Source organism: Ambystoma mexicanum, chromosome 14, assembly GCF_040938575.1.
Source record: "Ambystoma mexicanum isolate Mex_15411 chromosome 14, UKY_AmexF1_1, whole genome shotgun sequence".
In the NCBI taxonomy this organism is placed as follows: Eukaryota; Metazoa; Chordata; class Amphibia; order Caudata; family Ambystomatidae; genus Ambystoma; species Ambystoma mexicanum.
Genome location: NC_090940.1, coordinates 338,039,023 through 338,063,415, shown reverse-complemented (window position 1 = coordinate 338,063,415; position 24,393 = coordinate 338,039,023). Strand labels below are relative to the sequence as shown.

Sequence of the window (24,393 nt, the reverse complement as noted above, 5' to 3'; positions counted from 1 at the left end):
GGTTGGGTGGCCTGTTCCTGTTCCAAATAGAATCATGTGTTTTTATTAAAAACAGAAGTGAACATACATTCTGACATCAGACAGAAAGAATTGAAGCCCCTCATGGCTTCCCAAAGCTGTAACCATCAATATGGTAGCCTGCCATTGGGGTGTGGGTGGGGCACTGATAGCAAGGGCTCCTTGAGATATGCTACTGCGGCATTCAATAGCTGTACAGCTTAGGAAGCTTGCTAATGTCACCAAGGACCCGTGAACAGATTTAGAGTTGAGGATCTGCAGATAAAGCTGCCAAATGCAGTACTGGTGGTGTAGGAGTGAGAGAGAATTGGCCCGAAGTATTGAAAAAAGCCAAATGGTCTGTCTTTGTGTATGCCGGAGGAAGGAATGTTCTGCAAATCCACCACTGGAAAAAGAAGGTCTTACCTTCTATATTTGCAAAACTTTTGGTGTTCTCAATGTTTAAGTTGATGTGCCCTTGTAGAGCTTCCACTTATTAATGGCTGCCTGAATGCCAAGCTCCATATATTCCCTGTGCCTGATTAGTTTTCTAAGATGAGTACCTATCATTCATGGTACAGGCATCAGGCAAGTATCATTAGAATCCCCCTGAATTCCTGCTTTATTTGACACTGCTGTTTTCCTATTGTATATCCTGTTATGTTTTCACATAGGGAGGATTACAAAGGCCTGAATGTAGTGATTTTCTCGTAACTGGCATTGGTGTGGGATTAGACATTGTCCATTTAACTGACATTTTTCTGAAACAGTGTTACATTTACCAATGGTTAGAAAGCAAAAACTCTGGAAACTCATTGGGCACTGGGTGACAGTTCCTGTGCTCAAAATGCATGTGATTTCTCATGTCAATCTTCACAGCTTGGGAGTTCCTGAGCAGTGCATGGTGGTAGCCAAGTTGTGGTTTTGTCGGTGAGGAAGTGGGGTCTTGTTGTTTTGCACTGCAACCATAATGCCTCTTAACCAATTTTCTTCACCAGAATTTCATGAATATATTTATCTAAGCTAGAGTCCGTAGTTCACAAACACGCGACGTGGATTGTAACTAATCTGTTTGCTTGTGGGTTAAGGGGGGATTAATGTTTTCAGTGATTCAGCTCACATGGCCTGTGATTCCCCGGACAGAGATTTGTAACTTTATTCTGGAAGCTTTTAGTTTTTCAAAGTCCTATTGTAAAGCCCATCCTGCGAACACAATGCTTGCCCATTTGGTGTCTTGGACATACCCCTTAGATGATGTACTAGAACAGATCCTTTATCGTATGTGCCTTAATGCTCACTCAGTGCTTTTGAAAACTACGTACCGAATATTGTGAGGAAGCGATGTCCGGTTTGATCTTCTGAAGAGCAAAAACGAAGGAAAGACGGTCAGTAAAATGTTGAAATACCAATCAAAATAGAACAAAGTCCATTACAAAAGATGCATTCAAATGTAAAGCCAAAAGCAGGAAATAGTATGAATGGTTGAAAGGCAGAGCTGTGGAAGCATCCCAGTTCTAGCCTTTTAGGAGTCAGAGCTCTATGCATATGCAGTTTAAATGAGAAATGCAACATGAAGGAAGCGCATTCAGATGGAGGTAGTTTCATACACATGTCAGTCACTACACATAATTTCAATGGAAAACCCTAATGCCTCTAAAAACTTCTCTCTGCCGTCCCATGTTTTCTTCTACATGGTTAGACGCTCTGAGTTAAACACTGTGGTGAGTAGTAAAACTCCCACAATACTATCAATTCAAATATATTTATGTTTCCTGTATCTCTTTCAATTCACATTGACTGGTCAAAGATGGCCAGCCTTCAGTTGGTAACCCAACAGGGCACATCAATTTCACTAAGTTCTTTGGACGATATTCTGGGGAGGCCCTTTATAGACATAGATAAATAAGACTAGGTTAAGGATTATGATCAATGGTGCTACGGTACAACGGCAAGTGCAAACTGGTCTACGATAGAAAGCAAACTTTCTTCTTTCAAACTAACACCCACTACTGCCCAGACCTTTGCAATATTTTGTGATCCTTCCTAAAAATCACTTTTATACGGCAAACATTAAAGGTGAAGAAAAAGGCAAAATGTTCATTCCAACGCAAGAGCTGTTGTGCCAACACCAAAGAGCACAACTGAAAAAATACAACCCACCCTTTTGCATACGTTTCTTAAAAGAAGGAATCAATTACATTTTTGCTGTAATTGATCCTCGTCGAGAGAAGTCTTTTAGTAAATAAAAAGACAACAGGTGCTAATGAATATTAGAAGTATGGTAATTATCAAACTCTTCATGACAATCTAAAAGAAAAGCTTTGAAAATGTCACAGGTAGTAAATGCATGGAACTGCTTGTTGTGGTACAACCACATAAAGTAAAGGTGTCTTTCCTGTGCTGATTTATCTGGCAGATGGAGAGGTGAATGGCTAGTGCAAATCTGTCTCTAAAAAAGGAAATCGTATTTGAAGTCTTTTGTTTGACATCAAATAACATTCTAGAAAGCCACCTCACAATTTACTGCATTATAAAAAAAAACATAGATGTTTGTGGACTTAGTATTCTGAAAAGGAGGGGTGCATTTTTCCAGACAAAGGGATAGTGTGAGGGGGCCGCTGGTCATATAATTGTAGTGGTCAAATGGTGAAAAAACATGCCATCAGGACATAAACTAGTACACACACCAGGGAATTAAGAGTAGACATACCCTTCTTACGACTGGTGTCATGCTTCCAGTGTTTTTAGCTTGGTCTCCTTTACTCTGCTGTTTTGCTGCAGACAAGTGCTAAAAAAGTGAAGTAATACATCCCATGTTTGTAACATCACAAAAAGGAAATATACCAATTTTCTGTTACCATGGCTGATTAACAATTGCATCAACATGTGGCGAGTCTGTGAGAGCACAATAGACCTATTTGAATGGATTGTGTCCTCCCACGTATTCCTCATCTTTGATTTTCAATATCCAGCTTCAGCTGCTTCAGAAAAGAAAAATCAGCAGAGGACACTGTGTGTCGATGCAGTTGACTCAATGTCCATCAAGGTCCTTTGTCTCGAGGATGATGTCATCAAAGGTATACATAGTACGCGTAGCACCCGTTGGCTTTAGTTCTGTTTTTCTGAGTAAGCTTACACTTCGAGAACTACGGTGCGCTTCAATAATTTCCTTCACAAAAGATATGAAAAAGTCTTAGTCTTCGACACCATCTACCCCGAAGACTGGGTTTAAAAAGTTTCAAGACTGCAGCTCCAAGATGTCGATAACCGATTCTCATCAAGTATGCTTGTGGTGTCTCGGTGTGGAGCACAAGACCTCGGCCTTCTCAATCAATCGATTATAGGAAAAGCTCTGAAGGAGCGTAAGGGGAAATTGGCAATAAGTATAAACCCATAGAAATCCCCATCGACCACCCCTTCTGACGATGCGAGAGGAGAGTCTCTCCTCAGCGAAAGAATGCAAAAAGGTCCAAGTCGAGGAGTGGCTCCCTCCACTCGTCGTCGTCGTCAAGGCAGTCAAAGAAGAGGCACCATAAGTCGCACACTTCAACGGCTTTGTCTGACTCCTCCCCGGACAGAGCTATTTCCTGTCCACCTAAGGCCTCCACTGCTGCCGAATTGGAAGCATTCAGGTTAGAAATGCTGAACATTTTGGAGAAACAAAAACCCTCATCAAGCCATGCTTTGAAGCCAGTAAGGAAAGGGCTCAAGCCAAATCCTGTGTGCCCTCGAGACTGGGACAAAGGCCAGATCCACATTGGGAGCCGTTGAGGCTTCCACACAATGATAAATCATTGAAGGATCCTTCAAGCCACAAGTCAAAGAATAAGTTGAGGTTGTCAATGCCATCAACGTCATCAACGGCAGCTGCACCCTCGATGCCTGCTGCGCCAGCAGAGCCAGCTTTGCCATCGACGGCAGCTGCGCCATGAACACCAGCTGACCCATCAAAACCAATAGCGCCAATGAAACCTTCAATGCCATCAAAGTCGAAAATGTCTTCATCGAAGACATCGACGACTCCTCGAGCATCAAGTTCACAATTTGAAACCTTGGATGCCCTTACCAGAAAAAAACTGTCACTCCTTTAACTAGAAAGGGTTACTTTAAGTCACTAATCTCTATTTATGAGGACAATGAGCCATCTGATAATGAAGCACCATTTGGGTTACAGTATGGTACACTAAATGTTCCTGATGGCTTTATATCAGAGGAATCCAGGCTAAAAGACCTTTATGAAATTTAGCAAACAGGCAGTGGAGTGGACACTTCACCAGAATTAGAATTTGGTAAGCCTAAGTCTGAGGAACATGCAGATGCATCAGACAGGCAGTTGGTGTCTAAGGTTGTAGATTACCTGGGATGGAGTAGACCTGCCCTCGCGTTCGAGTAGGATGATCTTACAGACATTCTTGATAAAGGTCCGTAAATGGATCCCATTTTACCTTTCCACATTGCTCTTCAAATAAGGGTGACTGCCAATTGGGAGATTCCAGAATCAAGTACGGCAGTAAACAAGAACTTGACAAGAAAATAACACCCATGTAGGAGTGACGCCAACTACTTACCAAAACACCCCACCCAAGAAAGTATTAGGTGCAGGCAGCAACCACAACCTCAAAACAAGCATTTTATCCAACCATCCCACCAGATAGGGATGACAAAATGGTAATTGCATGGGCAAGAAAAGTATTTTCTGCAGGGAGCATGGCTCTTATGTCAGTCAACCCCACATGTGCCTTAGCAAAGTTTTGATTCACTCAATGGGACTGCATTTATATGGCGGCTGAGCTTAATCCAAAAGGGTAGGAAAGAAATAGTTTCTTGGCCATTGTTATAGATGGCAAGGAAGCCATGGCCGAGTCTCTTCAATCGTGTCTCGATTCTGCTGACAGTATCAGCAGAGCCAAGGTGGCAAGCACTGTAATTTGCAGATTTGCGTGGTTAAGGAAATCTATTAGGCAGCCTCAGCATGTTTGCCCCAGTGGCCCTTCTTGGAGGGGTAGATCCTTCCACTACTATTCCTCAGTTGGAAGAGTGAGAGGAATGGCTGGTCAAAGAGGCCAAAGTAGATTCCCTCGTGATGGATGAGGGAGAGGGGCAAAGATTGCTCAAGCAGGGGCATATTTACCAACAACCACTGCTTCAGCTGCCTCCCTCAAAACCTCTCTGAGGCCTTGAGTCATGAAAGCCCAGTGGGAGGCAGATTGTCTCAGCAACTGAAAGAATGGCAAGACATTACTTCGGGTGCTTGGGCATTAGAACCCAGAGCCCGAGGTTACTGTCTTCCCATCATTCAGAGACCTCAGAACCATCCGTTCTTTAAAGGTTCCAGATCTGCTCATTGTGCAGGAAATGATGACCATGCTAGAGTAAGGTGCTATAGAGCCGGTATCTGTAGCACAGAGGAACAAAGGATGGAATGCTCTGTATTTCCTAATCCCCAAGGAGGATGGAGGACTGAGATACATTTTAGGCTTGAGAAACTTGAACAAGTTACTCAGGAAGGACAAGTTCAAGATGGTCACACTTTTTCAAATCCTTCAGGCCCTCCAACTCCAGGATTGGATGGTGTTGCTGGACCTTCAGGATGATTATTTTCATGTGCCAATCCATCTAAAGCACAGGAAGTACCTCCGGTTCGCTTTTGGTGGTTCTTATTATCAGTTTTGAGTTCTGCCATTCTGGATGACCTCCGCCCCAAGGGTTTTCACCAAACTGATGGCGGTGGTGGCAGCGAGTCTCAGGAGAGGGGAGATTCACGTCTACCCCTGCCTGGACGAGTGGCTGATCAGGTCGCATTGTCCCGAACAAGTCCTGAATCATCTCAACGTCACCTGCCACTCTCTGCACAGACTGGGCTTCTTCCTCATTTACAAGTAGTCCAATATTACATCATCTCAAAAGCTCCAGTTCATCAGGCCGTACTGGGTACATCCTTGGGAAAGAGCTTGCCACCCAAGGTGAGGGCTCAAGACATTTTGTAGATGGTCTCCAAGTTTCAGAATGCCCAGCATCTCCCAGCATTCAACCTTTTGAGGTTGCTCGACCTCATGGCATCCTGCATTTTTCTGATGTCAGAGGCTCAGCTGAGAATGAGATCCCTTCAATGGCCTCTCAGGACACAATGATCTCAGTTCTCAGGCAACATGTCAGATCTACTTGAGGTTCCAAGCAGGGCCGCAAAAACAAAGAGGTGATGGCTGGAAGGTTAAGAATGAATCTTAACCTCTGGCATTGCTCTAGGCAACCCTCCACACCATTGCTCTTTACCTGCCAAGCCTTTACAGAAGGGGAAAGACCATATGCAAATCAGGCTTGGTCCCACCCCAAAAGGGACAGTCCAACCTGAACTGCTAGGTCACATTCCTTCTACATGATACCACAAGCATCCCCAAACATGTTTCGGCCTTGTTGGGCCTCATCAGTGAGGAGTAGCTTGAGTCTCTAGGCCCAGCAGGCACAGGATCCACATCTGGGCATACCAATCCCACTCGGGGTGACAAAGCAAAAACAAAGAGGTGATGGCTAGAAGGTTTAGAATGAATCTTAACCTCTGGCATTGCTCTGGGCCACCCTCCAGACCATCATTCTTTGCCTGCCAATCCATTACAGAAGGGGAAAGACCATATGCGAATCAGGCTTGGTCCCACCCCAAATGGGGCAGTCCAACCCAAACTGCTAGGTCACATTCCTTCTACACGAGACCACAAGCATCCCCAAACATGTTTTCAACCTTTTTGGGCCTCATCAGTGAGGAGTAGCTTGGGTCTCTAGGCAGGGTCGCACAGGATCTTCTGTGGTGGGCCTGCAAGTACAATATTCTGAAGGAAGAACCTTTTTGGAAACCATCTCCGGAGATAACAGTAGTGACGGACACCTCGCTAACGGGGTGGGGAGCCGACACCAACGATCTGACAATCGTCAGTTGTTCTCCATCGGAGGCCAAACTACACATTAATCATTTGGAGCTGAGGGCAATCAGACCGGCACTGAAGGCCTTTCTGCACTCTGTGCGGGGAAACAATGTCCTGATAATGATGGACCACACAGCAGCCATGTTCTACCTCAACAAGAGAGGAGGTGTAGTGTCACTACCACTGTGCAGAGAGGCGATGCAGGTCTGGTACTGGGCAATTTAAGAAGGAATCTCCTTATAGGCAGTTCACCTAGCCAGAATGGAGAACTCCAATACTTCTTCCACAAAGAGAGGACCTTCTCTCGAGAGGAGGGTCGGGTTCTCCATCCAGGTCAAGACTCTCAGCCTTCACGCATGGTTTCTGAGAGGCCGAGATACAAGGATTGAGACGTCCCAGATGACATAATAGAGATTTTGCTTTCCACCAGAATGCCAGAAACACAATCTTTGTACTGCTGCCATTGGAACAAATTCAGCAGCTGGTGCAGGGCCAAGAATGTAGACCCTTTACTATGCAAAACAGGTTTTATTCTTTCTACTGTACCTAACAAATCTGGGGCTCCAGGTAGGATCTATTAAAGGCCATTTGGCGGTGCTATCCATCTGTAAGTGCTCATCTGAAGAAACTTCATATTTTAGGATCCCAAAGGTGATATAATTTGTGAAGGGTCTCACCAATGTGTTCCCTCCATCCCCTTTTCAGGTTCCAGTTTTGGACCTTAATCTGGTATTACAATGTCTACCTCTACAATCATGTCCATTAAGGTTACTAACATTCAAGACCATTTTGTTGGTAGCACTAAATTCAGCCCGTAGAGTGAGTTGCAGGCACTATCATCTAAACTACCTTTTGCAGTTTTCCACAAGGACAAGGTCATCCTGAGGGTTAAGCATTCATTTTTGCATAAGATCATTTCAGATCTTCATGTAGGACAAAAGATTGTGTTACCCACTTTCTTTTTTTTTTTTTTTTTTTTTATTGTTTAATCACTTCGGATTTTTTACAAAACAGGGAATAGTTAACTGAGGTTTCTCTTTAAATAGTTTCAATATTTAGTTACTGGCTCCAGGTGGGTGCCGGAACTCGAAGCAGGAGAAGGCAAATGGCTGGTATTGACTGGTAGTGACGCGTCTGGTGTCTTGACGAACAGGTCCAGTGCGTCAGACGGAGTTGCGTACAGGACGATCTTGCTTGTATCTATCTTTTGTTTAGGAGGTCAACAGATTAGAAGCTGACTGATGAGCTTCTGCGGAACACTTTAAATTAATGATGTGTTGCATGATATTTACGGTAGCCAGGGCCCAGCCCGGTTTGTCACCTGCAATCAACTTGTTCCAACAGTTTACCTCGTCGGTCGCTGAGAAATCGGAGATACAGTTCTTCAAGTAGGTACAACGGATTTCTCGAGTCTTAGGGCAGTTCAGCAGGAGATGACGGATCGTTTCTTTTTCGTTCGGGGATTTACAGTGACGGCATTGGCTTGTATTTGAGCGACCTCTTATTGCCAAGATCTCGTTTGTCTCCAAGAGGTTTAGTCTAATTCTCAGAAAATACAGACGAGCTGTTCTGCTTGGAAAAAGTTTTAGGTATGGTTGCAATATGTCCTGTTTTTTGAAGAAAGGCGGGAGGTGACTGGTGAGTTTGTATTTGTTTGCTGTTTCTATAGTTTGAATCCAGTCCCACTCTTTGATTTTTTTTGAGGTTTTTACTGGATTGGTTATCAGCTCTTCCTTACAACTTTCCGCTGAGTGGAGGAGGGCCAGCATGTTAGATTCCCATTTCAACAGTGAGTTACATGATTTCATTTCCAGTTCCTGATTTATCAGGCGATAAGCGTATGGAGTCCCTGGCGTGATACATTTCCTGTATAGTAGAACACTGTTCAGCGCCACCGAGGTTCCCAAGGATAGCAACCCAAGTTCTCTTCTGAGCGGGGCTAACGGGGTCGATTTCGGGAGATCCAAGATTTTCCTCCAGAATAGGGCTTCCAATTTAGGCCACAGTTCTGCCGGTAAGTTAGGCATAGCGTCTGTGCCGTAGGTTACTGTGGGGATGACCTTCTTTTTGTAGAAGTCCCTTACAGGGATTAAGGAATAACAGCCAAACTTACGATCAATTGCCTTTCCCTGGATCGCGAGGTTCTTGACTTTATCGATGAGGGATTCTTGCATTGATTTGTCGTTCGCAGAGCTGTCTAGTGTGACTCCTAGATACTTAAATCTGTTCACCATTTCAATTTGAATGGAACCGAGGCAGAAGTTGGACTTTTCTGCTTTCCTTGAAGTTTTTTGGAGCCTCATTGTTTTGGTTTTGGACACGTTAATTTCCAAGTTGTTTTCTTCCATATACCTTTGAAGGTTATTTAGTTGTCGTTGGAGACCTATAGGAGTCTGGTCCAATAGGATCAGGTCGTCGGCGTAAAATAAGCGGCTGATCCGGGTTCCTCCCAATTTCGGTGGAAAGGAGCGAATTAATTTTTCGGAGGCTTGAAAGTTACCCACTTTCTATACTCCACCTCATTCTGGCAAGGAGGAAGAGAGGTTGCACAGATTAGATCCAAGTAGAGCTCTAAGCTTCTACATTTCTCGATTGTTCAAACTTCGTCTGGATAATCAACTTTGTATAGGTTATACAGGTCACAAACTGGGTCAGGCTGTAGCAAAGCAGTCCTTATCAAGATTTTCAGAATACTAAAGGCTGGTGGGCAAATATCCTCCAGAAGGCTTGAGGGCCCATTCCACCAAGGGCATGGCTACCTCTTCGGATCTGCAAAGATGTGTTCCTATTAAAAACATTTGTGCGGCAGCCACGTTATCTACAATGCACACATTCATGAAGCATTACTGCTTTGATTCTTCCCTGAGTCAGGATGGAAGCTTTGGAAAAGCTGTCCTTTATTCTGTTCATCGAAACCATTGATACATTCTTACTCCCTCCACCAAAACAAACACTGCTTTGGGAGTCTATCAAAGATGAGGAATACATGGGAGGACACAATCAATTCGAAGAACAAGTTACTTATCCCTGGTAACATTATTTCGACTGGATGTTCCTCCCAAATATTCCTCATCACCCTCCTATTTTACCCTGCAGTAGAATTTCCCATGCTATTACAGCTTTCACTCCTTCAGAGCATATTACTGTCAAACCTGTGTTGATGCAGGTAGTTCTACTGAAGAAAAAACAGAACTGAAGCCAACGGGTGCTGCGCATGCTACATATACCTTCAATGACATCATCCTCGAGACGGAGGCCCTCGAGGGACATCGAGTCCACTGCATCGACGCACAATGCCCTCTGCCAGAAAACAAATTCTAAAGCAGCTGAAGCTTGATACTGAATATCAAAGATGAGATTGTTTTAGTGCCGATGAGGTATGCTTATTTACAAAGTAATTGTCAAGAAAGATGATGTTACTTACCTTCATAGGATTATGTCTCTTCAAAATCCAGGCACCATTCAGGGAGTTTTTGTCATCCTACTTCTCATGAAATACATAACTAAGAATTAAAGGTGGGCCCCTGACATTCAACTATAGAGTTTTTGCAGACCACATGTTGTGGAATGGAGGTGTGCATGTGACCCCCACGTAGGGGTCTCAATGGCAAACACTCCATCAAAAGTGTTGAGAGGTGCTCCGCTCTGCACAAGCATTCTGCTCATCTACCTCCAACCTTCTGCGAGGGAGCCGGATCTCCAAGCAGAAATTTGTAGGGAGATCCCTTTCCTCAGCAGGTGCCTCCCTCTGGACCAGCCTCCCTGCCACCCTCCATCTTGAGCCTAAAATTCTCACGTTCCGGAAACTCCTCAAGACCTTCCTCTTCTCCTCTTCCTTCTCTCTCACCCTACCCTGTTAATCTAGCTCTGTGCTTTTCCTTATCTCCCTCCTTCCACACAGCTTATTGACTGCCCGCCAGGTGTACCTCTGAGTCTCACAGGTCCCAGGCACCCCTGCCAGTCCTTCTGTACTTGCCGCAAGGACCTACACCCTACTGCACTTGTAATAAAACCATGAGAGCTTCTCTCTCCGCACTTCAGTAGTCTCTACTAACTGAGCGCACTTGGTCCCCTGCCCCTTCCTTACCCTCCCGCACTTGCACAATCTGTGTACAGCCCTGCCTGTGGATTGTTCTGTCTGTTCTCCCTTGTCTTCAAGCTTTAATGTGCACTTGAGAAAAAACACATAATCGCTGGCAGGCCTTTTTGCTGTATGTAAACTGTTAAATGTATCATATTCACTTAATCTGCCTGTAAAGACCGTTATCGTGTCAGAAATTCAAGGGCTCTGAAAGACTGTTTATTTTTCCCCGCGTTCCTTCCCTCCCTGACCACTTTGAAACACTTACCTGTGCAAAGGCGCTATATAAATAAACATTACCATACCATACCGCTGCTGCCCGGCCCTTCATTCTAGCACTCCCATGACAAGCACGGGAGCGCCCATGATCACTGCTGCCAGCAAGGTCACTACTGCAGAGCCTGGGCATGCATTAAATTAAGGTGCTCCCCACAGCAGGGGAACACCCAACGCTTCCAGTCGTCCTGGGCTGTATATAAGAAAAGGGGCCACTCCCCCCTGACACATGGCCCACCCACACATGGGCCACACCTGGCAGACGGGGACCAGGCATCAGAACGTTCTGGGGGGCTCTGCCACTCCGCATCTGTTTGCTAGGATGCAATTCCATATGCAAAACACTATTGCTGTCATCCTCCTTGTCATGAAATGGTATGGTGTCATTTGTCTGGTGGAGATGGAGCGCAGGACAGAATTTGTGTCCATATCCAGGCCTTTTCCACACTGCATGAACAATCCGACTGGTCTACTGACAACATGAGATTTTCATGGTGACAGTAAATCAGTAGATTCTCTGAATGTATCACCTGGTTCAAGCAGGTTTATCGCGTGTAAATGACTCTCATTGTCATTAATTGAGGGAGGCATTTACTCTCCCCCCACCTTTTTTGGAATAATGAAGAGTAAAGGCGATTTTGCCCATTTTTTTTTTTTTGCTTTTCCACTTCATGGTGGAAAGGATTACAATTGCACAGATGTTATTTTTTTTTGCACACATGAGCAAACAGAGCAGGTCTCCCGAGTGCAATTTCCACTTTGGGGAAAAGGACCACAATGACCTCCTGCCTCTCTCTAGAGAGCTGGTAATTAGTAAGGAACACTGCCTAACACCTAGGTAAACAAACGCTCCACTCCACATCGAACCTGAGACTGGGTGATCTGCTTCCCCCTGGTTCCCTTCCTGGTAGCTTGTAGATCCCCTGCTGCCAAATCCCCTCCTCCAACTCTCTCGTTGCTCTCCTTTATGTTTCTGCTTTCCTCACCCTACAGATTATCCTATGATTTACAAAGTGCTCAGTCGCTTCCTGAAGCTAGATCCTCGCTCAATAAATAACCAAATAATAATAATAATAATAATAATAATAATAATAATAATAATAATAATACTGATTACTCTGTGGCACCAAGTGCCTTGTCTGGGTCTGGGTTTTTCTGTTAGCGCCATCCAATAAAAATAGCTTCACAGGTGCCCATGTACAACTTGAGGATCTAATTGTTCTTCGTGTATTTCCAAACTTTGTTCACAAATCCTAATCTAGCATGTGACTCCACAGAGCAATCCTTTAAAAAAGGTTTCAGTCAACATTGTCAAGCATTATTTCCGGTCCTGAGGATTTTTATTAATTTGGCAGGTGGATTTGTGAAGCTGAATAGCCTGAACATGTCTCCCATATTTGTCAAACCACATACCATATCCACCGCAATATCATCAACATAAGATTTCCAGCTGGTGTTAAACCAGTAAATGCTAATGGAATCCACTTGCTTATTTTCACATGGAAATAGCAGGCAGAGTCTACGGGAATCCATGGTACATTTTTGCCACACTTATTCATTGTGGGAGGTATATTTCAGAAATAATAAACATTGCACTGTCAGAGTTTTATCACACTAGAGTACAAATGAGCCTCACCACTCCACATAATATCCACCTGGGGGGCAAATGGCTGCAAAACAATTACTTGGGACGCAGAAATGATTTACAAGGACAGTATTTAAAAAAATTGTTAGTGTGGACAGAAAAACAATTGTAACAGATAAAATTTTGCATGGTAGAAGAATGGTCTACTTCTTTTTTTCATTAAAAATATTGATTTTTTCTCATACCAATTTCGCAGTTTTTTAAAAATGAATAATCATTTCAAAATTAATGCCTCAGAAGTAGTGTCTTGAATTGCCTTTACGTTTTTATATGTTGCATAAATAGCCTTTTTTATTTGTTTTTTCCAAATATGCAAAGCTTGCTTGATAACTTAGTCCTACATTGACACATCATTCCATATGGCCTGGCTATGCTTTGTCTGTGACTGCTGTGTGGGTGTGTTGGTGGGTGGGGTGGGGGACATGAGTCAGGGCCTGCTGGCAGGTGCCTGTCACTGCTGGGTGGGTAAGTGGGGGTGCAGGGACATGAGTCTGGGCCTGCTGGCAGGTGCCTGTCTGCTTGAGTGGGTGGGGGGACATGAGTCGGGGCCTGCTGGCAGGTGCCTGTCTGCTTGAGTGGGTGGGGGGACATGAGTCGGGGCCTGCTGGCAGGTGCCTGTCACTGCTGTGTGGGTGGAAGGGTGAGTGGATGGGGGACAGGAGTCGGGGCCTGCTGGCAGGTGCCTGTCACTGCTGAGTGGGTGACTGGGGGTGCACAGACATGAGTTGCGCCTGCTGGCAGGTGCCTGTCACTGCAGTGTGGGTGGGTGGTTGGGTGGGTGAGTGTTTGGGGGACATGAGTTGGGGCCTGCTGGCAGGTGCCTGTCACTGCTGGGTGGGTGAGTGTGGGTACAGGGACATGAGTCAGGGCCTTTGGCAGGTGCCTGTCACTGCTGGGTGGGTGAGTGGGGGTGCAGGGACATGATTTAGGGCCTGCTGGCAGGTGCTTGTCACTGCTGGGTGGGTGGGGGTGCAGGGGGACATGTGTCGTGCTCACTTGTGCATGGTGACATGTGGGCTGGCTGGGGGGCATGGCCAGGGTGGATGAGCTGCCTGCGGGGCATGGCCAGGTGTGCAGGGTAGTCCCCTGTGTTGTGGGCTGCCTGCATGGCCTGGGGAGGGGGGAGAGGGCACACCTGGGAGGACACACACTGCCAATTCACGTTGGGGCACTCCAGGAATACACGTTCCCCTCCTGCGGCAGCAAAAACGCATGTAAAATGGCCCGCTCACCCCTCAGAATACACGTTTCCCCCGCGCACAAGACCTATCACGTGTGATACTTCACGTGCACCCCTGAAATACATGTACCCTGCTCGCACTAGGCCTATCGCGTGTAAAACTCCCCGCGCACCCCCAGAATACACGCAGGCACCCCATCCACCCTGGGCATGCCCCACAGGCAGCCCACGCCACAGGGGGGTGTTTTTTCTACGCTATTTACCTGGCGCGAGCGGGGTTTGTGCATTCAGAGGGGTACGCAGGGAGTTTTACACGTGTTTTCGCTGCCGCGGGGGGGGTACGTGTATTCTGAGGGGTGTGTGGGGAGTTTTCGTGGTTGGGGGGGTTGTATGCTGGTCCACTGGCCTTTGCACCATGTACTGGATTTGTGCGCTGGTCATGGCATACGGGGCGGGGTTGGGGGCCTAACTGGCGCTGCTGCAGGGTTGCTGCGCCACTCTGCGCCACGGCTGCTTATGGATGTTAAAATCCATGAATACGCTGTGCGCTGAAATGGGTTTTGGTGCACACGGGTGGCGCAGGCTGCCGCACGCGCATACTGTACACCAGCCGCGTGCGCCACTTGTGTGCCGAATTCTATGAATTACCCCCTTAGTGTTTCACATGTCATAAGGGGGCATGCAAAAGTCTGCAAGATGGATTTACAGAATGGCACTGAGGCTTCCTATAATCCAGTATTATTTTCTTTTTTTTTCCATATCAGAAATAATAATTAATTACAAACTACTCCAAGTGCTTTGGATACTTTGGGACTTTCCTTAACAGATGTATAATGTCCTCCTCTTACTGAAAATTTTAGTCCACCTATCAACTGTGTCTGCATTACGGCCAGCCTGTATTTTATTGCAGGTGGTAATGTAATAGTATGGTGACGAGTGTCTGGTGGAGATGGATAGCGTGCCAGAATTTGTGCTCATGTCCAAACCTTGTCCCACAATGCATGATCGATCTGAATGTTCTACTGACAACATGAGATTTTCATGATGACTGTAAATCGGTGGATTCTTTTAGAATCTGTTTGAATTCATCACTTGGTACAGGCAGATATGCTCCATGTAAATGATTCTCACTATCAGTAATTGAAGGAGGCAAGGAGGCATTTATGCCCCCTCCCCCTTTTTGGGAATATTGAAGAGTAAAGACAATTTTGCCTGTTTTAGTTTTTGCTACATAGTGGAAAGGATTACAATTGCACAGATGGGATTATTTTGCACAAATCAACAAACCAAGCTGCCCCCCACAGTGCAATTGGGGAAAGGACCACAATGACTTCCTGCCTCGCTCTACAGAGCTGTTAATTAGTAAGGAAAACTTCCTAACACCTAGGTCCACAAACGCTCCACTCCACACCGAACCAAACCTGGGACTGGGTGATCTGCTTCCCCCTGGTTCCCTTCCTGGTAGCTTGTAGATCCCTTGCTGCCAGATCCCGCCTCCAACTCTCTCGTTGCTCTCCTTTATGTTTCTGCTTTCCTCACACTACACATTATCCTATTACTTATAAAGTGCTCGGTTGCTTCCTGAAGCTAGATCCTCGCTCAATAAATACCCAAATAATAATTAAAATAATAATAATGACTGATTACTCTGTTGTACCAGGTGGCTCTGTCAGGCTGAGAGGTCCTGTGTCCGTGGAAGCTGCTGAACCCCCGACAATCCCCCTGAAGTGTAATTCTCAGAACCAGAAATACAACTCAGCTCTGTAAACTACACCCCTAAGGGAAAGGGGGAAGTGGATAACATAAAAACACCAGGCTGACTGCGTCAAGACTATCCGAAACTGAACCTGCAGAGAATACAAGAAAAATGTCAAAAAATGGTAGACCGTCTTTTAAACTTCTGGCTGGATCTAGTCTCACCCAATCCTCCATCTTCTGCAAGGACATATTCTGGCGAACTTCGTTCAAGACGTCCATGCCTTTAATGACTCCGGATAACAAAAAACGTTCTGGAGCAATAAGAGGTTCTGGCTCCAGAACCTCTCTCACCTCACTTCCAGGAAATTGGCGGGATAAGGCATCAGCTTTTTTGTTCAAACTTCCGGGTTTAAAGGTCACGACAAAATCATAGTCCGCAAAAGATAAGGACCAACGAAGCTGTCATGGAGACAAAGTTCTTGCAGATTTTAAAAACAATAAGTTTCGATGATCAGTAAGAACCGTTACCGTGTGTCTTGCTCCCTTAAGAAAATGTCTCCATTCTTCAAAAGCGAACTTGATTGCTAGCAGCTCACGATCTGAAATTGTATAGTTAACTTCCGCTGCAGAAAACTTTCTTGAAAAGAATGCAACTGGATCTAACTGACCAGTAGTTTCATGTCTTTGTGAAAGTACCGCCCCACATGCTAAATTTGAAGCGTCCGCCTCCACAAAAAAAGGTTTAGAAAGATCTGGATGTATTAGAATCGGACTAGAAGTAAACCTTTCCTTTAACTCTTGAAAAGCTTTTTCTGCTTCAAGGTCCCAGTTAAATGTCACTCCTTTTTTCAACAGTCCCGTTATAGGAGCAACTAGCTGAGAAAATCCTTCGATAAATCTCCTGTAAAAATTTGCAAACCCTAAAAAACTTTGTATTTCCTTAACCTTAGTTGGAGTAGGCCATTCTAGAACTGCTTGAACTTTTTTAGGATTCATTTCTAAACCCTTTGGTGAAACTATAAAACCTAAAATCTCCACTGAATCTGTATGGAATTGGCTTTTTTCCAGTTTGGCGAACAAATGATTTTCTCGCAACTTTTGTAAAACTAACCGAACATGTTTCTGATGTTGATCCAAGTCAGAAGAGAAAATCAAAATGTCATCGATGTACACAACAACAAAAATATCCAGGAATTCCCTAAAAACTGTGTCAATAAAAAATTGGAAAGCCGCTGGAGCATTGCATAAACCGAATGGCATAACTTGATATTCATACAACCCAAAACCTGGTCTTAAAAACTGTCTTCCATTCGTCCCCTTCCTGCACACGCACTAGATGGTAAGCTCCTCTCAAATCTAATTTAGAAAAATAGTTCTTGTATTTGATTAAGCATATTAAGCATATCTGAGATGAGAGGAAGAGGATACCGGTTCTTAACAGTGACTCTGTTGACTGCTCGATGATCTATACAAGTTCGGAGTGTTCCATCCAGTTCTGGTACAAAAAATAAAGGAGAGGCCGCCAGAGACTTAGAGTGGCGAATAAAACCTTTGGCCAAGTTTTCTGTTAAATATTCTTTTAAATAATCATTCTCTTTCTCAGTAAGAGCATATGCTCTGCTACTAGGCAAAATTGCTCCTTGCTCTAGCTCTATTTTACAATCAAAGGGCCTATGAGGTGGTAATTCTCCCACCACCTTCCCATCAAATACATCCCAGAAATCTTGGTAACACTGGGGAAGTTGACCCACTACTGCTCCCACATCATGACATCCAATTCCAAACTCAGCCAGAAAACTAGACACAGAATTACTCTGTTTGACATCTTCCTCAAAGAGACTTCCTGAAAAGCAATTCTCTTGACAGAAAGCTGACTGCATGTTAACTGTCCTGGCACTCCAATCTATCAAAGGATTATGAATAGTAGCTGTCTGCACAGTGTTGGCGATCTGTTGTACCTTGGCCGTTGAAGTAGTAGTCTTTCTTGGAGTGTAAGGACAATTCCCTAAAAAGTGTCCACCTCTTCCACAATATAAACACAGATGGTTATCTCTCCTCCTAGCCCTTTCTTCTATAGTTAAAGGACCTCGGACCCTGGAAGGAGGATTATTCCCTCCTTCCAGGGTCCTCTACTTTACATCTATCCACTTTAACTAGAGACTTAAAATCACTCTGACTATGTCGCTTCTCTGCCTTCCTTTCACTCAAACGAAAGTCTAATTGGATAACCAAATTAATTAGAGCTTCACAAGTAGAGGGGCGCTCAACCACTCCTGACAAGGCATCCTTTAACTCATCTCTAAGGCCCCGATAAAACAACGAGGCCTGTTTATCCTCGGGCCATCTGCTTTCTAACACAAGGGACTTAAATTGTGTTATATAAGCAACCAAATCTCTATTACCTTGTTTTAGTTCTAAAAGTTCACCATCCACTTCCAGAGATAGCTGCCTTCTATGAAACATTTTTCTGAAAATCTCTAAAAAATTGGTGTAATTTCCTAGAACCGCACTCTTTTGATTCACCAACAACCCAGCCCAAGCAGATGCCTCCCCAGAAAGATAAGACAACATGAAAGTTACCTTGGATGCATCCGTGGGAAAGATCTCTGGTCTACTCATAACATTTAACTCACATTGCGTCAAAAACACCCTAAACCTCTTGGAGTCCCCTTGATAATGTTCTGGTGGCGCCAAAGGAACTGGCATAATTAAGCTTCTAACCCCTTCTGTAACTGGGGGGGTCCGTTGTATTTGTGGTAACCGGTCACCTCCTTCCCTTTCTAACTCAGGCGGAGAACCAGCACCCCCAGACACCTCATCCTCTCTCCTTTCTCCCATCTGTTGAATTTGTATCACTTTAACACTTAAGTCATCCACCTTTTGACTAAGTAAAGCATTCTTATCACGGGATATTTTCAACTCCTCCCGTAACTCCCTGATCAAAGATCCCAACGCCTCCATGGATTCGTCAGGGTTCATGACAGCTCAGGTGGACTAAGTTATTGGCCTTTCATTCTGCCAGGCTGAGAGGTCCTGTGTCCGAGGAAGCTGCTGAACCCCCGACAATCCCCCTGAAGTGTAATTCTCAAAACCAGAAATACAACTCAGCTCTGTTAACTACACCCCTAAGGGAAAGGGGGAAGTGGATAACATAAAAACACCAGTCTGACTGCGTCAAGACTATCCGAAACTGAATCTGCAGAGAATACAAGAAAACAGATGCAAATCCTCTTATTACTTACTTAACTTCAAGGATTAGAATTGACTTTAAATCCATAACTAATAAGTTAAGAATCATACTTGGTTCTTCTCCTAAAATGTCTCAGAGAAGATTGCAGAAGTAGCTGAAAATCTTTCTTACTTGAGTCTCTTGAAATTTACAGCACCTTCTTATTTATGGCAAACCTGAGAAGACTTGCTCTTTGCCTTTTCAAAGTTGACAAATTGTTCCAGTTAGATTGTCTTTAGTAAATGCCTTTGTTTTATTCTTTTCTTAAGTTTCAAACTATTTACAATACAATAGAGTACGTAGATTCTTGAAGAATCGCGCGCAAAGAAGCACACGTGCTGATGAACAAACGCGCTAAAATCACATGCGCTGGAGAGTCCAAGTCTTGAGGCGCACCCGCGCTGAAGAATACCCGCGCTAAAATCACACGCGCTGAAAAGTCCACGTGTTGAGGCTCACCCACTCTGAACAATACCCGCGCTAAAATCACACGTGCTGAAAAGTCCACGTGTTGAAGGGCACCCGCGCAGAAGAACACACGTGCTAAAATCCCACGCGCTGAAGAGTCCACGCACTGCAGAGTTCACGCGCTAGAACACACGCGCTTGAAAACACACGCACAGCAGAGTTCACGCGCATAAACACACGCGCTTGAAAACACACGCACAGCAGAGTTCACGCGCAGAAGAATTCTGACGCTAGGAAACACACGCGCTGGTAAACACACGCGCAGTAGAGTTCTCGCGTGGACACGTTCTCGCGCAGAGGAATTCTCGCGATAGGAATCTCACGCGCATAACACACTTGTGCTTTTTATGTTCACGCGCAGACGAATTATCGCGCTAAGAAACACACGCGCTGGTAACACACGAGCAGTAGAGTTCTCGCGCAGACAAGTTCACGCGCAGATGCATTCTCGCGATAGAAAGCTCACGCACATAACACACGTTAAACCTCATGCTTACTTTCAAACGAACACCAAAGTTCACGCACTTAAACAATTCAAAGTTACAGGCTCCAAGAAAACATTTTATGAGTTCTCTCTCAAACGACTTCAAGATGAAGGCAAAGCAGTAGATTTAAAATCTCAAAAGATAGTCACTTATCTCCAAAATGATTTCTAAATATCTTCAGGGTTTCCTGTCTTCAGATCACTTTCCTGGCAAACAAAGATCTTCTCCTGACACCCTCTAGAGAGTAGCCGCTCAACTGCTAGCGCCTGAAGGACAAAATCCACCAGGCCCAAGACTAAAGCAGGAGCAGCCACTACACACGTCCTCTCAGCTGGGGGTTAGATGATGAAAGGCAAAGAGTGACAGTTTAGAATGTTCATTGTTGTTCTGCAGGGTTCCCTAGCCAATCAGAGCAGTCACTGAGAAACTCCATCTTGCCTTGGGTCAGAATCAGGATTCTGTATTAAGAAGTTAAGGCCAAACCAACTACAATAGAAAACTTCCCAACCACATAAGGCCAATCTAAAAGGGATAATAATAATAATAATAATAATAATAATAATAATAATAATAATAATAATAAAGAGATAAAGGAAAAGAAACCTGACAGGCTCATCTGAACCTTTCTTTTAGTGCCATCCAATAAAAATGGCTTCACAGGTGCCCATGTATAGCTTGAGGATCAAATTGTCCTTCTTGTATTTACAGATTTTGGTCAGAAATCCTAATCTAACATGTGACTCCACAGAGTAATCCCTTGAAAAATGTTTCAGTAAACATTGTCAAGCATTGCCAAATGGTTGATTTGCTGAATGATCTTGGCATCTTGGCAAGCAGCTTGCTGTGAGTTTGGCTGGGGTACCTATTCCTGACAGCTCTATTGAAATTCACACACTGGGGATCATTTGCAAAGCCATGCTGATCTGTAAAACTGGAAGTGAAAGTGGCAGAAACATGTTACCACCATTATGTCCGGTCCTGAGGATTTTTATTAATTTAGCAGGTGGATTTGCGAAGATGAATAGCCTCAACATGTCTGCCATATTTTACAATCCGCATACCATATCCACTGCAATATCATGAACAAAATATTTCCAGCTGGTGTTAAACCAGTACATTCCAATGGAATCCACTTGCTTATTTTTACATGGTAATAGCAGGCAGATTCTAAAAGAGTCTAAAGAGAATTTTGGGAGGTTTTTTTAAACTTTCTTGACCCAGTGTGGAAAATGAACGTCTCAAACCTGTAACTGACAGGTTTAACATGTTTCTTGCACTCCATTTCAGAAATAATAAACATTGCATGTCAGAGTTTTGTAGAACGAGAGTACAAATGGAGACTCTCCCCGCCACATAATATTCTAATATCCACCCGGGGGGGAGGGGAATAGCTGCAAAATGATTCCTTAGGAGGCAGAAATGATTTACGAGGACAGTATTAAAAAAGGTTTTAGTGTGGACAGAAAACCATTTGTAACAGATAATATATTGCATGGTAGAAGAACGGTCTATGGGCCTCATTACGAGTCACCCAGTCTGGAAACAACGGTGGCGGTAAACCCGCCGCCACCGTTGTTTTCAGAACGAGTATCTTGAGTTCTGCAGGTGGGAGGTGTCATTCCTGCCAGGTCTGACCTGGCGGGTTTAACAACACCCGCCTGCAGGCGGACGTGGAAACACCGGCACCATCACAAGATGGTGCCGGTGTTTCCACTTCCCCATTCCCATTGAGTCCAATTGGACTCAAAGGGAATGGGGATTTACCGAATTCCGCCTCCGAAATTCCCGGGTCACCAGGGTCGTAATGCCCCTGTAATTCCGGGAATCACAGAGGCGGCATGGTAATACGAGTCCGGCGGTAACCTGCCAGAATTTCAGGCACGGTTACCGCCGGACTCGTAATGAGGCCCAATGTCTTTTTTCCTAAAAGTATGTTGATTTGTTCATACCAATTTCTAAGCTTGTTAAAACAGAATAATAATTTCAAAATTAACACTTCTTTGTTTTTCAAAATATGCAAAGCTTGATAGATAACCTAGTCTTTCATTGACACATCATTCCATTCGGCCTGGCTATGCTTTGCTCTTCATTTTGCTCCAAAAATAGAAAGGTAAATGAAGTTTGGGTGAATACTCAACAGTATCTCAAATGTGTTATGTTCTTTAAACATGCTTACCAGGTCAGGGTAGGTTTCCTCAACTTGCCCAGGAAGATGTGGCAGATCCTAGAAGCATTTAACAACTCATTAACAATGCGTAAAACAGAATGTATAAGTGCTATTATCATCTTAGATTCCCAATTCATTCAAGTATTATCAGGTATGAATTCTGAGACTCAAAATCTTCCAAATTCCTTGACGCAGGTTTCCAGGGATATGGGTGAAAATACATTACAGCTACATCCGATCTCAAAACTTCTAAGACAAATATTTGTGTATGATCCACAAGCTGTAGATGTTTCTGGGCCAATGTCAATAACCAACAATAACTTAATATAAATTGTGTTTGTGTTAAAACAGTTTCATGCTTTGGGTTAAATTGATCAAATAATGCTCAGCGATGGATGCAAATTGAAGTAAATACAACTAGGAGATAGCAACAGGAAATATGTTGAAACAAGCTGGCGAGCAAAAGACAGCAAGGGACAATAAGGGGGTTAATGCAAAAAGTGGACATGAAATATGGTGGCCTTTAGCTAGCCCTGCTGACTGGGACAGAGGGAAGTTAAAGTGGCAGCAATGTGTTACCACCATTTTCTTCAGTCCTCACTATTTTCATTCACTTAGCAGTGGGATTTGCCAAGATAAATGGAATCCAAATGTCTGCCAGATTTGACATTCAACTTACTGAATCTACCACAAATATCACCAAGGTAAGAGGCCCTGCTGGTGATAAACTAACAGCTCGTAGTGAAATCCACCTGCTCTCTCCAAAAATGTAATAGCAAACATATTCCCAAGGAATCAATTGTATATTCTTTCCACAAATGTTAATTGTGAGACTGTATCACTCCAGCCCTAAAATCTCTCCACTGGCTCACGGTGATCGCAAGGATCAGATTCAAGACCTGTTGCATCATCCACAAGGCTGTCTGGGGCCTGGGACCTGGGACCTCTCAACATCCAGCTCTCCCTCCCTAAATCTTCCTGTCCAGAGTCCTTCGGTCCTCTGGCTCCAACTCTCCGCAGGTATAACATTTCTCCAAGCAGAGAGTGTAAGGTAGATCCCTTTCCTCAGCTGGTTTCTCCCTCTGGAACGGCCTCCCTGCCCCCCTCAGACTTGAGCCGGATCTTCTAAGTTCCAGAAGCTTCTCAAGACTTTCCTTTTCTCCTCCTCCTTCCCTCTCCCTCTCCCATGCTAACTCTCCCTCTGCTGCTGTGATTGGTGCCTGGTCCCTTCAGAATCATAGAGGGGCCAGACCACCTCCTACCAGTCCCCCCGGCATCCCTTGCCAGCACTTGCCCTTGGGCTCACTTTCTCACTAGCCCAACCTGGTTCCCCCCTGTCCACCGCACTCATCCTCCCTTCCCCCCTCTTTTCCCTGGCACTTGTTGCCTTGGCCTGCCCAGTACTTGCCCAACCCCACCCTTGTGAGCACCCCATTCCTGCACTTCTGCCACCACCCCCTCCACCCCTGCACTTACCATCTTGTCATGCACTTGCATGGTAGTAATGTCAAAAGACCAATATAACCGGTTTTGTTCTACTTTTGTGATTCCCATGTCCACCCACCTCTTGTCTTGTGGCGCCTGGAAACACTTGCGTATTGGTGCCATACAAATTTACAATAAATAAATAAAATACAAATGTTGATTTTTTTATCAAAGCGGAAACAGGGGTTGTAATACCTGAAAACAAAGTTTTTCATGATTGCTTTGTCCTGAATTACAGAAATAATGAACATTGCACAGTCAGAGCTTTGTCACTCAAAAGTGGAAATGGAGCCTCTCCCCTCCTTGCATTTCCACCTGTGTGGATATGGCTGGAAAATAAACTCATGGCAGGCAGAAAATACTTTCTCAGGACAGTATCGTAAAAAAGGTGTTGGTGAGAGCAGAAAACTACTTCTTACAGATAATATATTGAATGACAGCAGAACAATGTCCAATGCTAATTTGTTTTATAAAAATATGGTGATTTTCTTTCAGACCAGCATCCCAGTACATTAAAAATAAAAACGAATGCCATGGAAGTTAGCGCTTGACTTGGATTTACATTTTTAATGGGTTTCTTAAATAGCCTTTTCCTTGTTGATCAATATATGTACATCGTGCAGGATATTCAGTCATTCATTAACACATAATTCCAATGGCCCTGGTTGTTTGTTGCCCTTCATTTTGCTTGAAGGTGTGATTGAAAGAGAAAAAAACGTTTGGGTAAAAACTCAACATTATCTCAAATTATTTATTTACACCTCT

General features: G+C 44.3%; 1 protein-coding gene across 1 annotated transcript in view; it reads right to left on the bottom strand.

The window, feature by feature from the left end:
- LOC138527197 (uncharacterized) overlaps positions 1-24,393 on the bottom strand; it is a 127,362-nt gene that overhangs the window by 5,776 nt on the left and 97,193 nt on the right. The window contains exons 6-7 of the mRNA XM_069638307.1: positions 22,153-22,200; positions 1,320-1,355 (exon numbers count right to left, since the gene is read on the bottom strand). Coding sequence (XP_069494408.1) covers positions 1,320-1,355; positions 22,153-22,200 — 84 coding nt within the window. The remainder of the gene's footprint in view (positions 1-1,319; positions 1,356-22,152; positions 22,201-24,393) is intronic.